This window comes from Mauremys reevesii, linkage group 8, assembly GCF_016161935.1.
Source record: "Mauremys reevesii isolate NIE-2019 linkage group 8, ASM1616193v1, whole genome shotgun sequence".
Classification (NCBI taxonomy): domain Eukaryota; kingdom Metazoa; phylum Chordata; order Testudines; family Geoemydidae; genus Mauremys; species Mauremys reevesii.
Window position 1 is genome coordinate 56,887,705 of NC_052630.1, and position 16,114 is coordinate 56,903,818.

General features: G+C 41.4%; 1 protein-coding gene across 3 annotated transcripts in view; it reads right to left on the minus strand.

The window, feature by feature from the left end:
- The window catches only part of TPR (translocated promoter region, nuclear basket protein), a 76,429-nt gene that overhangs the window by 6,558 nt on the left and 53,757 nt on the right, over positions 1 to 16,114 (minus strand). The window contains exons 37-46 of one of the 3 annotated variants that reach the window (XM_039486747.1): positions 15,556 to 15,828; positions 11,500 to 11,648; positions 10,460 to 10,543; positions 9,026 to 9,226; positions 7,294 to 7,425; positions 6,703 to 6,790; positions 5,826 to 6,010; positions 3,474 to 3,542; positions 2,909 to 3,003; positions 2,043 to 2,149 (exon numbers count right to left, since the gene is read on the minus strand). In XM_039486747.1, the coding sequence (XP_039342681.1) occupies positions 2,043 to 2,149; positions 2,909 to 3,003; positions 3,474 to 3,542; positions 5,826 to 6,010; positions 6,703 to 6,790; positions 7,294 to 7,425; positions 9,026 to 9,226; positions 10,460 to 10,543; positions 11,500 to 11,648; positions 15,556 to 15,828 (1,383 nt within the window). Of the gene's footprint in view, positions 1 to 2,042; positions 2,150 to 2,908; positions 3,004 to 3,473; positions 3,543 to 5,825; positions 6,011 to 6,699; positions 6,791 to 7,293; positions 7,426 to 9,025; positions 9,227 to 10,459; positions 10,544 to 11,499; positions 11,649 to 15,555; positions 15,829 to 16,114 lie in introns of all 3 variants that reach the window. The other 2 variants (XM_039486746.1, XM_039486745.1) reach the window with 2 other exon arrangements.

Below are 16,114 nucleotides of genomic sequence, written 5' to 3' on the forward strand. Positions count from 1 at the left end.
GGTATGGTGGGAGGAGAAAAGAGGGCATAGGGGCACATACAGAGCCCATGCAATGGGGGAGGGGAAGAAAGGGAAACCCTGGAATGGGAGGGAAGGACGGTATTTGACACACAAAACTCCTGGCAGGTGGGAGGCTGGGGGATCCTGATACGGGTGGCGATGCACACAGATCTTCTATCATGGAATGGGAGACATGGGGGAAGTGAGAATGGGCATGCACATAGAGCAGCTGGTAGAGAGGAGGAAGGAGGCATCTGGTATGAGAGAAAGAGGAATGCAGGGCACACAGAACACTTGTCTGGGGGAGATTGAGGGAACTGCAGGGAGTCCCTGGATACGAGGGATGAGACTGTGGCACACAGGAGGCTTATAGGAAGATTGGAGCAATGCAAGGAGCCCTTGGTGTGTGCAATAAGATCTGCCTACACAAGCTATAAAACATGCAATCCCCTAGCAATTTTTCTTTTTCCAAAGCTAATCTTAGTGATAGTGCTGTACTTCTCAACAAAATATTACTGCCCTCAGTTCTTGATCTTCTCTCCGTTTTGCTTTTCTGACTCTTCTCAGTCCACTACTTTGCTCAGTGCCACCCCTACAATGAATGGTTTAGCAAATCTCTTACAGTTGCTTCTGTGCTGTCAGGAAGGCATTGAAGAGCGACTGCTTGCTGCACAACAGCAGCAAGGACAAGAATGAGCAATTGCCTGCGCACCATCATAGTGGAAAAGGGCCTGCCTATCTCAAAGACTTGCTCTCTTCGGTACTGTACCACAACAGCTCTGATCATAAGGAACGCTCACGCTGGATGTCGCCAGGTTCCAGCTCATAGGAATTGAAAGCATTTTCAGTGGGCTATTATATTCAGTCTAAGCTTCAGGCTCGTCTTTATCTAGCTACCTTCAAGAACACAATGCCAGCCCTATTCCTTTACATTAGCTTTGCAATAATGAAGTTAGAGCACAGCTTAACAGTATCCCTCCCGGAAGCAAATAATAATCCAATTGGGAAATAGTTTAAAGTGAGACGGGGAGTAGAGATTTGGTCTTTGGAACAGATTAATGTTTGGTATGTTATGCATCGAAGGCCCAGATACAGCAATACACACACGAGAGTGACAGTAACAAGAACTTTCTTGTGGGACATTGAGGCCAATTTACTGAGTACAATAGATCTTGACACACCTGAACCAATGGTGAGAAGATCGACAGAGACACACATCAAGACATGCTAGAGAACTGTATGCTGTGCAATTTGAAAGCATCTGTTATATTTTATGTGTTTTAATTTTGCTTGAGTGAAATCAATTTTCAATTTGTCACATATGGTGATGTAGGCAGTTTCTGCCTGACACCACAATGGCTCAACAAGCTACCTACTTCACTGCGTTAGCGTTGGTTTTCCCAGTACTTGTACGTGCTATTCTAAATGGCTAAACATAGGCTTAGCAGAATTAATTTTATAATTTTAACAGATAATACCCATGTTTATTTAAGCAACTTTTTATTTGTATCAATTTATATTTTCACAGTTGCTGGAAATTATGGAGGTGGAGGGTAAGACAATTATTTAACGACAGTAGCTGTTGAGATTCAGAAAAGTTAAAGCTTTATAAACATGAAATCACAAAAAGTTGTCAACATCACGTCAAAATATACAAAGTAAACATCCTTAAAACAAACTAAGTTCTCAAAGTAAGAAAAATGCTGCTTATCTTTAAATTTCAGTTATCATCAATTACAATATTTTTTCATTGGTTTGTGTATGTATGGTGAAATTGACGTTTACCTACATTTACTAATAAAAATCTAGTCTTTCCAAGCCTAAACCATCAATCATCCTTACATTAATAGTAGTTACAAATGACAAAGCTAACAGTACTAGATAAGCAAAACATCTTCTCTGCCTCCTTAGTCCTTCTACCCTTCCTACAACTACACAGAAGTACAGACAAGGATATAGTTGGAATGGAGGTGACAATTAGTTTCTCAAGATGTTTACATTTTTTCTAACAATCATAAAACAAAGGTATTACACAGATTTACCTCCTTGTGATGCAAGCTGGCCAAGATCGGAGTGGCTGGAACTAGTCTGTGGCATATCTTCTGGAGGCCCAAACCTGAATCTGGGAACTCCAGCAACCTGGGGGGAACTACAAAGACGCAGAGTGTGCTGTAAACACTGTTTAATAAACTAAAAAACTATAATAACATTATTTTAATTGAATAAGGAAAACAAATTATCTATGATACAAATAAGATTAGTAGCCAAACATTTTATCAGCATTATCCAAAGTAATTAGTTTCTCCATTACAGCTGCATCAAAATGATAGGGTCAAAAAATACTCCACTAGTAAGAAAATAGTAAAATCGCTTTCAATGAATACTGGTACATTTAAATAGCTCCTTTGGCTTTACACAATTAATTTGTAAGCGGCCTGCTGAGCATGTTCTCCACTCTCCTCTATCCAAAATTGGGATAAGCAACTATTCTTCACAGCAGCTTGCTAGTGTATTTTAACTGATCTTTATAGTCAATATTGAGAAAACATGCTTTTGTCACTTCTAGCATTAATGTGAATGTGCAAAAGAGGGGCTCGAAGTAGCATGATAACCCACTGTTGCCCTAATAATTTAACTGTATGACTTTTTAAACAAATAGGTTACATTAGATTAAAATGTGATCAGAAACTTATTTTTCTGAACCCCGTTTTATGATGTATGGTTCAAACAACTCAATATTTGTGACTTTCTCTTAACCTTCTAGTAGATGGAATGCTATTTAGTATCTTACTATTCAATTGCTAAATCATTATGTTTTCATTTACCTTTAAGCAAATAACCATTCAACTGTTAGGTAAAGGGGAAATATACAAGAGCACTTGCTTTTATTATTATGACTTCTACGTACTGAATTGCTTCTGCAAATCCATCTGTACGATGTGGTACCACAAGAGTTGGGGTGCTTGGAACGGTCCTGTCCTCATCATCAAAAAAGTGTTGCTGCTGAAAAAAATATTAAGATCAGAAGCTAAAATATATTCATTATTCCGTCTGTTTGCTTCTAAATAAAACTCATCTACAAAGGTTGTTCCCTCCCAAAAAAATAGACCTAATAGCTTTAACCACTATTTGTCTAGTCAACAGTTTGGTGGGAACCAATGTCAAAATAAAAAAGTATTTTAAAAGATTGATTCCTAAAGAACAGTAATAAATATTGGCTGTGTCTAAACCGACCCAGATTCTCAAGGGTTTTTAGCTTCATCTTATACTTAATACACCTTGCCTGGTATTCACATTTGGAATAAGCTAAGGGATGGAAGTCCCATTAACATGAAAACCACAGCTTGACTAAACCTATCTGCAAGGTTACACACACACCCAAGGAATTCTTTAGTGCTCTGGTAGTCTTAGACTACAAAGTTCAGAGTGCTCTCTCAATTAAGGTTTTTAGGAGCAGACTGCCATTTACTTACCATGCCCCCTATACCAGGAGTTAGTTGAAGCCCACGGCCCACTGACTGCCTCCGAGTCATCTGGATTCTCTTTATGGTAAAAGGAGGAATAAAGTGGTATAAATGTTTTCTGGGGATTCTAGCAACATGCAAATATCTTCAGGAATAAAGTTTAGTGATAAAAGGTAAATAAAGAAATTCTTTTGGCTTTCTACCAAAAGCATGACTTGAGTAACAAAACCAGCTGGCATATTTTTGTTTATTGGTGAAAGCCATATTCCAGATATATTTCATCATGCACTTAATTCCTATAGTTAAAACAATCCCAAATCAGGTGGAAGCAACTATTTTACAAAATGGGACAATATTACACCCAAAAGAGGGGAAATTAGTATAGGAACTTTTTCTGAGTAAAGAGGAAATAGTGAGTGTATCAATGGCATTTAAATCATTTTCACAAGACAATTTTAGTATAATCTAAACAAATGGTTCAGTGGTTTAGCATTTAGTGTAAAAAGTGCTCAGAGCAGTTTTTTTGTGCACTTCATCACAGAAAGGCCTTTAGAAAATAAACAAAATATTATAAACCATATTATAATCGCTTGAAAGAGCACAATAAACCAAATGAAAAATGTATGAACAATTATAATTGTGTTTAAGTTAGAATTATTAAGGTCAGTTTAATTTTTTTCCCAAAAAACTTAAAAAATTTCAAGTTCTGAGCACAGAACTGTCAAAACTTCTGGCATTCATTCTTCAACTCTCTCTTGGTGCTCACTGTACTGTGGAGGAAGCATGCTCAACACAGCTCACCACTTAAATCTCAAACCAATTAAGCAGCACTGCAGACCAACTCTCAAGGAGACCTAGTCAAGGCAGACTGAGTAGAAGCCTACTGACAGCTGCATTCAACATTTCTTGGTGTAATAAAGTATGCAAGGTCCCATACAGAGTCAGGCCACCGAATTTCCCCAAAATAATTCCTAAAGCATCTCTCTGACAAAAATTAAATCTTGTTTTAAAAATTGCCAGTGATGGAGACTCCACCACAACTATTGGTAAATGGTTCCAATGATGAATTACTCTTATTAAAAATGTATGCCTTATTTCCAGCCTGAATTTGTCTAGCTTCAACTTCCAACCATGATCAATGCGGTTTCTGGTCTTTGTCTTCTTTCTCCATTCTTTCCCCATTCTCCTATCTATCCCACCTCTTTTATCTCATCCTTCCTTGTGTGCTACCTTTTTTCTCTCTGCACTTTTTGTTTTTTTGGTCTTTATTTTTTCCTCTATTCTTCTCTTCTATCTGTTCTTTCTTGGGGCAGAGACGATTTGAAATTTGGAAGGTGTTACATGTACCTAGCTAAGCACAGGCCTTGCGCCTCTTCCCACTCCGCAATTTGTGCTTCCAATTCAGCTCCCCATCAGGCTACCCTGAGGAAAAGAACCCTGATTTTCAAGAGAGGATGAAAGTACAGGGAAAATCATTGTCTCTGTCCTCACTAGCTGCAATATTTTCCACACCTCATGCATGGGGTGGGCTCATACACTGAAAATCACGGAGAGATCCTGTGACACTGCAGGACTCATCTGTGTAGCACTATGCTTTTAAAAACAGCCCTTTCCAACCTTCCTCACCCGCTGCCAGGTCCAACCATGAAATATAAGCATGTTAGCTGAAGTTTCTGGTAAAGTGGAATAGTTAATGTTGACATGTAATCTGTCATTAGGGTTCAGAGATAAACACCCCATAGAAATAAACTGGAACAGTGCACACCTCTCAGAACAAGGGGACTGTAAATTAGCTCACAGTCAGGAGGCTTCTTTTTGCAACCACAAAGGTAAGACTTTTTGTTTTTTTAAGTGAAAGCTTAAAATTCTGTAGAATCTTAAGATGTCACGTACAGCTCAAAGGCAAGGCATTGGGCACAAAAAGGTTAGCTGAGAAGACAGTGGGAGTTTCCTTACGCCACACCTGCATCTGGGCAAAGAATATTTCATGAAAGTCTGAGCCAGATCTTGCTACAGCCTGCTCAAAAACTGCTTTTAGAGTGGAAATACTGACAAGTATTGACTAGAACAGTGCCAGTATAATCATTTCAAGATACACACTCATCACTGTTGCCTTACTGCTTTTAATGGTCATTTCACTTGTACAGCTAGTAAGTAAAATCACTGCCATATTTCAAGAGATGAGAAATTTAAGTTAATTTGCTCAGCTGTTTCAATTAATATCTGTATGTTTCCTTTTTGTAAGACACCATATAAAAGTAATACAGTTGGACCAAATACACAGGACTAACACCTTATTTACAAAAAGCTACATAATTAAGTAGTTTCCTTAATTTTCTGAAGTGTTGAGTGATTTCCTACCTGTACTGGTGGTCCCAGTTCCTGGGGTGGAGCATGAATAGTCAGTCGTGGGGGTAGAGGATGTGGTGGTCTGCGTGGTGACTGAGGTAGCCGAGGAGCCTGCCTCTCTGAGGCAGATGTTGGCTGCTGTTCTCTTGAACTTTCATGGGAGAAAGTTGACTCTGCAGCACTTGTACTTCCTTCGCCTAAAATGCAAGGAAATATCACACAATAAAAACACTGTACTCCACAAATCTATGACCAGAGTAATTCAGGCAGTACTTCTTTTAATTTACTGTCCTTAGTTGCAATGACAGAAGTATGACAACTTAAAAAAATTGATGTACACTGTAATACTTTATAAAGAATATGGGGTCACTTCACCCACCACCCAAATGGAATCACTCCTGAAGCATGAGTAGTTTGAGATGAAACTGCAATAAAAACTTACAGAACATACACCAAAATTGAAAATCAGATTAACATGCTAAAGCAGACATTTCTACGCTTGCAAAAAACAGTAATTGACCAACAGTGACAATTGAACAGTGCCTGGATTTAAAAAAGTCATTTGAAAGACAGCATGTCTCCAAGTTAAAGAAACAATTACCACCATGATAGGCAACTGTTCACCAATGACTCAGAGGTAAGAGGCTCATCTACTGAATCATCAACAGCTCTTTCTGCAAATAATGTTTTCCATACAAATACTGAATACACCCAGAGCTAGTTAGCTTTAGAATTTTACTGCAGCACACCCCGAAGTGTGCTCCAGTAAATCTATCTTTTCCACCTCAAATTCAAAAATACATGTTTTAACAGAAAGAGCTCAAAAGGTTTGCACACGTCCCCCCTCATAACCAGACACTTTAGAGATAGCACAGATTAATTGTACCACTGTTTTGAGAGTCTGCTGCTCTCTGGTTGCTTTCTCCACCTCCCATGCTCTCTTCAGTTTCTGTACAAGGATCTGTACCATCAGCACCCTAAAAATACATAAAACAGTGATTCAGTGCAAAACCCACCCAGGCCAATAACTGAAAGAACAGAAAAAGCTCATATAGGAAAGATGAAAACGTAAGAAATTTTATATACCGTACATAGTTGTAAAGAACAACCATGTATACATTTACACAAGTTTTAAAACCTATCAAAATATCATTTGTTCAATAGGTCTCAACTAATAAAGATTTGTTAAGAGTTACACTTGGCTAGCTTCACAGCTACCATATTCTAGTATTATAAAGCTTACGCTGTGACCTGTACTTTGTATTATTCAACCTTTCCATACGTTGAAAAGTTTTTTACTCAAGAAAAAAACAGTTGCAACATGAACTATATTTATCACCTAACCACAAAATCCAATTTACTTGGATCAATTCAAATTAAGGTTTTCCTTTCTCAACATGTGGATTACAATAGGAACAAGCTGTAACATCACAATTACCTCAGGAGATCTCATATGCCTACAATAGGTTGCTACTCTTACCTCAGCATCATCTGCTTCATATCCATCATTGCCATCAGCACTCCCAGTTCCTTCATTACTATCATCACCTTCATCTCCCATTCCTGTATCTTCATCATCATCTTCATCCTCCTCTTCCTCATCTTCATAATCCTACAAATGTAGCATAACACAGCTTTAGGAAAAACCCAAAAGGATAATATCTAGCTCTTATATAGTACTTTTCATCTATAGATCTCAAAGCCCTTTACAAAGGAGGTTAGTATCATTATCACCATTTTAGAGAATGGCTACATAATTTTGCCTTATGCTATGAACTTCTCTAAAAGTCTCTTTCTAGAGATGGTCGAAATTCATTTTTAGGCATATGCAAACTTCAAATGTAGTAGATCAAGTGAAAAATTTGATTGTCACCTGGAGCAATGTGCAGTGACAGAGATGCATGAAAAAGTTTATACAGTGACTAATTAAAATATGCCTGCTTCATATGCCAAGCTAGTTCTCTTGGGTTACACACTGTGTCATTGTATATGTTTGTACAGGATCTGGCATAATGAGGCTGGGATCCTAACTGGGGTCTCAGGGGATCAGGCTGAACCTCTCTAATCCGGCACTCCCTGGTCCGGCAATGTCCATGGTTTGGCATAGGCGCCGACTTCGTGGGTGCTCTGGGGCTGGAGCACCCATGGGGAAAAATTAGTGGTGTGGCACATCCACTGGCACAAAGCTCCCCGCTCTCCCCGTGCCTCTTGTGCGCCGGCGGCCCCATGCTTACCAATTCCGCCTCCTCCCTCCCAGCGCTTCTGGCGTGCCACAAACAGCTGATTTGTGGCATTCAAGCTCCAGGAGGGAAGAGGAGGAACTGGGGCCGGCAGCTGGGACCCTAGGTAAAGGGCTGATGGCTGTGACCTGGGGCTGGTATCAGAGCTCCCAGGCGGGGGGCAAGTGGCCAGGACCGCGGGAGGCAGTGGGGCTCCCGGGCAGGGTGCCATGCTGGGTGCAAAGCCTGGGAGTGCTGCAGCATTCCCCCTTCCCGTCCCCCCCCCCCTCCACTTCCCACATCTATGGAGACCCACTGGCACTCTGCATTGACCTCCCGTGTTTCAGCAAATTCTCTGGTTCGGCACCAGTCAGGTACCGAGAATACTGGACTAGAGAGGTTTAATCTGTATAAGTAAGTTACATTAATAACAGAAAAACTCAAGGCATTTGGTAATGTCCGTGTGTTATATTCTGGGGGTTGGTTGATTTTTTTTTTTTTTTGTTGAAGCAAGAAATACTGAGGATTTCACTTAAGAATAGGAATTTTTTTTTAAAAGTTACTTCAAACTTATTTCTGTGCTGAAAACCTCTCCACAACCTGTCTAGCAGAGACATTTCATTATATAAATCAGTGCTTCAGTCAACTTCACAACAATTCAAAAATCAAGCTGAGTTGAGTAAATAAATTTAAATGTCCAGCTGTATAAATAAGTGCAGAACTCCTGTTAACAGGAATCGTGTGCTTAGTTTTTCCTGCATCAATGAGAAAATGTATTGTTTTAATTCTGCTCAGGCCAGGTAAATGGATGCGCAGAACTTCTAAGAGTGCATATGCTTTTCTATGTTTATTGTTAAACAGCAGAAGGTTGTAAATTGTAAGTTTGTCTTTACAAAAAAAAATTTAATTGCTTTTTGGTAGCCACCTGTAGGATGAGCTGTTTATTTGCACAAAGATATTGAAGATCACAAACTACAAATAAGCCAGACATACTTCTTGCTCGCCTTCATTTTCCTCCTCATCATCCTCTTCGTCATCGCTGTCAATCACAATGACATCATCTCTCTTGGACTGACCATCCTGGGACGATGAGGTATTCTGCTGATCGGACTGAAGAGGTCCAAGATCTATTGGGAGGGACTGAGAGGTTTCTTCACTGTCTTCCATGGGAGCGTACTCTCCCTGGGTGACCCCCTTTAAAAGATAAAGGAAAGTTACTAAAATAAAAGTGATACTTCATATATGTGTTTTTAAAAATGTTTGCCACAGGAGAGATTAAGTCAATTTGCAATTCCATTTAACTTTTAAAGCCCTCCATGAGTGCTGCTAAAAGCAGCTGTGTCACCATTTGTGGTTCAGAACTTAGATCAGATTTGGGTCCACTCTACACTACAGCTGTGTTGTGACACTGCTTGTGACACTCATCTTAACTGGTTGCAACAACCACATTCTTGTTGTGTCCACTCAGTAGCTTTTTGTTGGGTCCACAAACCATGCAACTACATGAATTCACACCTATCAAAGATGACAATTATGTTTGTATTGATGCGTTCTGGGACAATCCGGGCATACTGCCTGAATAAGGAGAAGTGCCCAGAGGATATGTAAATAGAGCCTCGCTGGCAGCATGTGTGTTGTAATGTACTCTGGTTTACCCTAATACGCATACAGCTGGGAGAAAGGAGAACTGGCCAAATCAATTACAACAGCTCTGTTAGAGGAGCCCATCAACATGCAAAAGAGTAGTATGCCAAACTGGTGGTGAGACGACAAGGAATCTGGCTCTAAATAAATACAAAGGAAAGTCTAAGGTACTGAACAGAACTACTGACATTGCCTTCACTGCCTATACTCTTTTGTGACCCGCCCTAGTTCCTTGCTGATTGAAACATGCTCAACTATTTGTCACAGAATCTTTATGCAACATAAAGCCAAAATATGAAAAAAAAGCAGTGTAGTCTGTGGGAACAAAGCAAGAGATTTAAGAATTTAGAACTCTCAAACTCCAATTCTGGCTCTGATGTGACTCCTTTAATCCCGATGTCCCAGTTAAAGTAAAATTACTACATAATTCGGTGGCAGTACTTAATGTTTATATAGTTCTTTGAAAATGTGAAGTTATATATACATGCCAAGCACCATCTATGGAGGTATGTGAAAAATCACAATCAAAATTAAATATACACTGAATGAAACTTCTAGCCCTAAAAATTGTTATAATCTATACAAACTGATTTCCATTACAAATCTCTAAATTATGACTGACATTTCACAAAGATGTTACCATCAACAAACGCTTTTCTAATAGTGACTAGACTGATATACAATGCTAACTTCAGCAATTGTTAAAATACAAAAGTGGTATTTGCAGGGAAGGGCTGTTCATGCTACAATTAAAATTAAGATTTTGGGGTATTTTTTGCTTACTTCTCCAATGGAGTCTTGAGAATCTTGATTGTAAATTTGAGTTTCTACCTCACCATCAGTGCTTTCTTCTGCTGTGATTTCCTCCTAAAAAAGCATGTATTTTTCATAGTAAGAGAGCCAGTCAGACAGACAGACTACCATTTCTACATCGATGCCCAATATACCTACCTTGTGACTGCTGACTAGCTTCTCTCCATCCAATCTCATATTTCTGCTTTTCTGACATCTCCTCGTAAGTGTCATATGAGATTCCATTTTCTCTCTACATCTGAATATCCAGACCATGTCCAAATATTGCTGCTTCTTTCTCCATAACTCAAAGACCTGGCCTTCTCTCTAGCCACACTGCTAAAACTCTTGCCCATGGCCTTATTCTTCATTTTCAATTTCTGCATCTCCTACCTTCCTGACACCCATCTCATTCCTTTCAAGGCCTATTCAAAATACTGCTAAGCTCAACTGCATGGATTTCAAATTCTACTCTTTAACCCAAAGCCCCTGCCATTAAATGCTATAACTTTTGTTTTATTTGGAAGTTCAAGGTGTAGGCTATTCTAATGGTATAGAGCAGGGGTTTGCAACCTTTTTCTTTCTGAACCCCCCTCTACCTCCCCACATGCTATAAAAACTCCACGGCCCACCTGTGCCACAAAAACTGGTTTTCTGCAAATAAAAGCCAGGGGTAGCTTTAGGGAGTAGCAAGCAGGGCAATTGCCTGGGGCCCCCATGAAGCTGTTGCTCAGGCTTCAGCTTCAGCCCCAAGTGGTGGGGATTCGGCTTTTTGCCTTGGGCCCCAGCAAGTCTAATGCCAGCCCTGCTTGTCGGACCCCCTGAAACCTGCTCTCGGTCCCCTCGGATCCCTGGTTGAGAACCACTGGAAAAGTGTTTGTCAATTATCATTTTCACAAAAGGTGACTGACTTTGCCAGCAACAGATTTTTAAAAGCTTTTGAAACAGGATCCTTGTCAAAAGCTTATTCTAATCTCAAATCCTGGGCAGGGCAAAATTATTCACTGAAAGTATTTTCCATTCTTACAAACCTCAGGTCCAACTCTCTGTACGCTTCTCAGTTTCTTTGGAAGAGGTATATCCACTGTTTCCTCTGAAATTTGTTCCGAGTTTTCTACTGTGCTATCCTCTTCCTCCTCTCGTGGACGCTTGGGCAAGGAAGAACTTGGGGTAGCTGAAACTTGAAAGAGCCCTCGGTGTTATTTTCAAGAGCATTATGGCACACAAAAAGGGTTTAAAAAACTGGCAGAAAACCAGATGATTTCAGATTTTTTTTCTGAGAGACTGCCTCTTGCTATATACTCAACCATGGCACTTGGGACTGGAAAGGAGTGTCCTGCTGTTCGCTCCTGGGGTTGAACACACTAGGGCTGGCAGCAGAGCTTTCTGAGCTGCAGGCCCCCCTCTGTGAAACTGGCCCCTATTCAAAGTCCACCAGAACCCAGATTTGTTTCAGCTCTTTGTTTGTTTTTCAGTAGCCTTGTTCCTGACAGAACGTGGTTGCTAACATTTCCGTGGGCAGCAGCAAGGACAATTAAAAATAGTCACAATGGGTACTTTTGGGGGTAAATTTTGCAAACAACAGAAGCATCTATAATGACAGGTGCTCAATGCAGCAGTAAGATCTAATTTTTTTTTAATTGCCATCTAAGGCCTAGATGGGTTTGAAGAAAGTACAGGTACAATCACAGAATATATGTTCAGTTCAGTTGATTTAGTTTGCTTTCCTACAGTAGTTATTTATAAAGTTTAGAGCCAAAGATGTATATTAAACTCTGAATCCTCAAACCAAAGCAAGATTGAGGAAATTGAGAGGCGAATCAGGGGAGATCCTGCTTTTTTCTGTAGCAAACAAGATTTAACATCCAGCACTAGTTTGAGGAGGGCTTTAAACTAGGTTCACCGGGGGAAGGAGACCAAAGCCCTGAGGTAAGTGGGGAAATGGGATACCAGGAGGAAGCACGAGCTGGAGAGTGCAAGAGGGGAGAACTCCTGTCTCATACTGAGAAAATGGGATGATCAGCGAGTTATCTTAAGTGCCTATACACAAATGCAAGAAGCCTGGGAAACAAACAGGGAGAACTGGAAGTCCTGGCACAGTCAAGGAACTATGATGTGACTGGAACAACAGAGACTTGGTGGGATAACTCACACGACTGGAGTACTGTCATGGATGGATATAAACTGTTCAGGAAGGACAGGCAGGGCAGAAAAGGTGGGGGAATTGCACTGTATGTAAGAGAGCAGTATGACTGCTCAGAGCTCTGGTATGAAACTGCAGAAAAACCTGAGAGTCTCTGGATTAAGTTTAGAAGTGTGAGCAACAAGGGTGATGTCGTGGTGGGAGTCTGCTATAGACCACCAGACCAGGGGGATGAAGTGGACGAGGCTTTCTTCTGGCAACTAACAGAAGTTGCTAGATCGCAGGCCCTGGTTCTCATGGGAGACTTCAATCACCCTGATATCTGCTGGGAGAGCAATACAGCGGTGCACAGACAATCCAGGAAGTTTTTGGAAAATGTAGGGAACAATTTCCTGGTGCAAGTGCTGGAGGAACCAACTAGGGGCAGAACTCTTCTTGACCTGCTGCTCACAAACCAGGAAGAATTAGTAGGGGAAGCAAAAGTGGATGGGAACCTGGTAGGCAGTGACCATGAGATGGTCGAATTCAGGATCCTGACACAAGGAAGGAAGGCGAGCAGCAGAATATGGACCCTGAACTTCAGAAAAGCAGACTTTGACTCCCTCAGGGAACTGATGGGCAAGATCCCCAGGGAGAATAACATGAGGGGCATAGGAGTCCAGGAGAGCTGGCTGTATTTTAAAGAATCTTTATTGAGGTTGCAGGAACAAACCATCCTCATGTGTAGAAAGAATAGCAAATATGGCAGGTGACCAGCTTGGCTTAACAGTGAAATCCTTGCTGATCTTAAACACAAAAAAGAAGCTTACAAGAAGTGGAAGACTGGACAAATGACCAGGGAGGAGTATACAAATATTGCTCAGGCATGCAGGAGTGAAATCAGGAAGGCCAAATTGGAGTTGCAGCTAGCAAGAGATGTTAAGAGCAACATGAAGGGTTTCTTCGGGTATGTTAGCAACAAGAAGAAAGTCAAGGAAAGCGTAGGCCCCTTACTGAATGAGGGAGGCAACCTAGTGACAGAGGATGTGGAAAAAGCTAATGTACTGAATGCCTTTTTTGCCTCTGTCTTCACGAACAAGGTCAGCTCGCAGACTGCTGCACTGAGCAGCATAGCATGGGGAGGAGGCGACCAGCCCTCTGTGGAGAAAGAAGTGCACTGCATCCGAGGGTGCTAAAGAAGTTGGCGGATGTGATTGCAGAGCGATTGGTCATTGTCTTTGTCTTTGAAAACTCATCGTGATTGGGGGAGGTCCCAGATGACTGGAAAAAGGCTAATGGAGTGCTCATCTTTTAAAGAGAGAAGGAGGAGGATCTGGGGAACTACAGGCCAGTCAGCCTCACCTCAGGCCCTGGAAAAATCAGGGAGCAGGTCCTCAAGGAATCAATTCTGAAGCACTTAAAGGAGAGGAAAGTGATCAGGAACAGTCAGCATGGATTCACCAAGGGCAAATCATGCCGAACCTAATTAATTGCCTTCTATGAGGAGATAACTGGCTCTGTGGATGAGGGGAAAGCAGTGGACGTGTTATTCCTTGACTTTAGCAAAGCTTTTGATACGGTCTCCCACAGTATTCTTGCCGGCAAGTTAAAGAAGTATGGGTTGGATGAATGGACTATAAGGTGGATAGAAAGCTGGCTAGATCATCAGGCTCAACGGGTACTGATCAATGGCTCCATGTCTAGTTGGCAGCCGGTATCAAGTGGAGTGCCCCAAGGGTTGGTACTGGGGCCAGTTTTGTTCAATATCTTCATAATGATCTGGAGGATGGCGTGGACTGCACTCTCAGCAAGTTTCGAGACAACACTAAACTGGGAGGAGTGGTAGATACGCTGGAGGGTAGGGATAGGATACAGAGGGACCTAGACAAATTAGAGGATTGGGCCAAAAGAAACCTGATGAGGTTCAACAGCACAAATGCAGAGTTCTGCACTTAGGCTGGAAGAATCCCATGTACTGCTACAGACTAGGGACCGAATGGCTAGGAAGTAGTTCTGCAGAAAAGGACCTAGGGGTTACAAAGGACAAGAAGCTGGATACGAGTCGACAGTGTGCCCTTGTTGCCAAGAAGGCTAACAGCATTTTGGGCTGTATAAGTAGGGACATTGCCAGCAGATTGAGGGACATGATCATTCCCCTCTATTCGACATTGGTGAGGCCTCATCTGGAGTACCGCGTCCAGTTTTGGGCCCCACACTACAAGAAGGATGTGGAAAAATTGGAAAGAGTCCAGCGGAGGGCAACAAAAATGACTACGGAGCTGGAACACATGACTTATGAGGAGAGGCTGAGGGAACTGGGATTGTTTAGTCTGCAGAAGAGAAGAATGAGGGGGGATTTGATAGCTGCTTTCAACTACCTGAAAGGGGGTTTCAAAGAGGATGGATCTAGACTGTTCTCAGTGGTACCAGATGACAGAACAAGGAGTAATGGTCTCAAGTTGCAGTGGGGGAGGTTTAGGTTGGATATTAGGAAAAACTTTTTCACTAGTAGGGTGGTGAAGCACTGGAATGGGTTACCTAGCGAGGTGGTGGAATCTCCATCCTTAGAGGTTTTTAAGGTCAGGCTTGACAAAGCCCTGCCTAGGATGATTTAATTGGGGACTGGTCCTGCTTTGAGCAGGGGCTTGGACTAGATGACCTCCTGAGGTCCCTTCCAACCCTGATATTCTATGATTCTGTGAATAGACATGTGAACATTCACTTCTTGTTTCATCTAGGATACCTTTTAGAAGTGTGCTAGGTCACATTTTTTAAAAGGTAACACTTTGGAAGGTGCAAGAAGGTAGGCCAGACCTCAGTCTTTTTGAGAGCCTACCCCACAATTAGTGCACGAAGCCGTCAGATCCTATTATATGCATTATGGCCTGATTCAATGAGGATCTGTAGTGGTTTGGACACACCATGAGATTAGGCCCTGCATATTTATTTAGAGAACGAAACCAACCTGTACCAAACACTGCTGTGGAAGTGGAGGGCCTTTCTATCTGTGAGCTCTGTACGACCTCTACAATGGTGGGGGGTGGCTCTTGAGTCGCTGGCTCAATCTGAGGATGACTTTGCTGAGTGGGCTGCACAAAAGCTGTAGCTTGAGTCTGTTGCTGAACAGTTAAGATGGGTTGAGAGAGAGAGGTCTGGACATTAGGACTGGTGGAGCGTACAGATCCACTTGTGCTTCCAAAGACTGGAACATGCTCTACTGGTCCTTCTGACTGCATAGCTGGAAAGGAAATGGTAGCACATTTTAATTGGCTTATAATTATCTAGTAGAGTTCACATTACTTTTCACTTGAGAAAGCTTTGGATAGTGAGATTTAATGTTTCTCATGTACAGCCTGTTAACTGATTTAAAGGTATAAAAACTGTAAAAGCACAAAAAAATTAGCAAGGGGAGTCAAGGTCAGGTAGAATACCAGAAGTTATATTTAACTCTGAAATTGACTAGATTTCAAGGTAAAGGTGCCTTTTTAAGGTTATTTTAATTTAGATAGTTGCCATTTATTTAG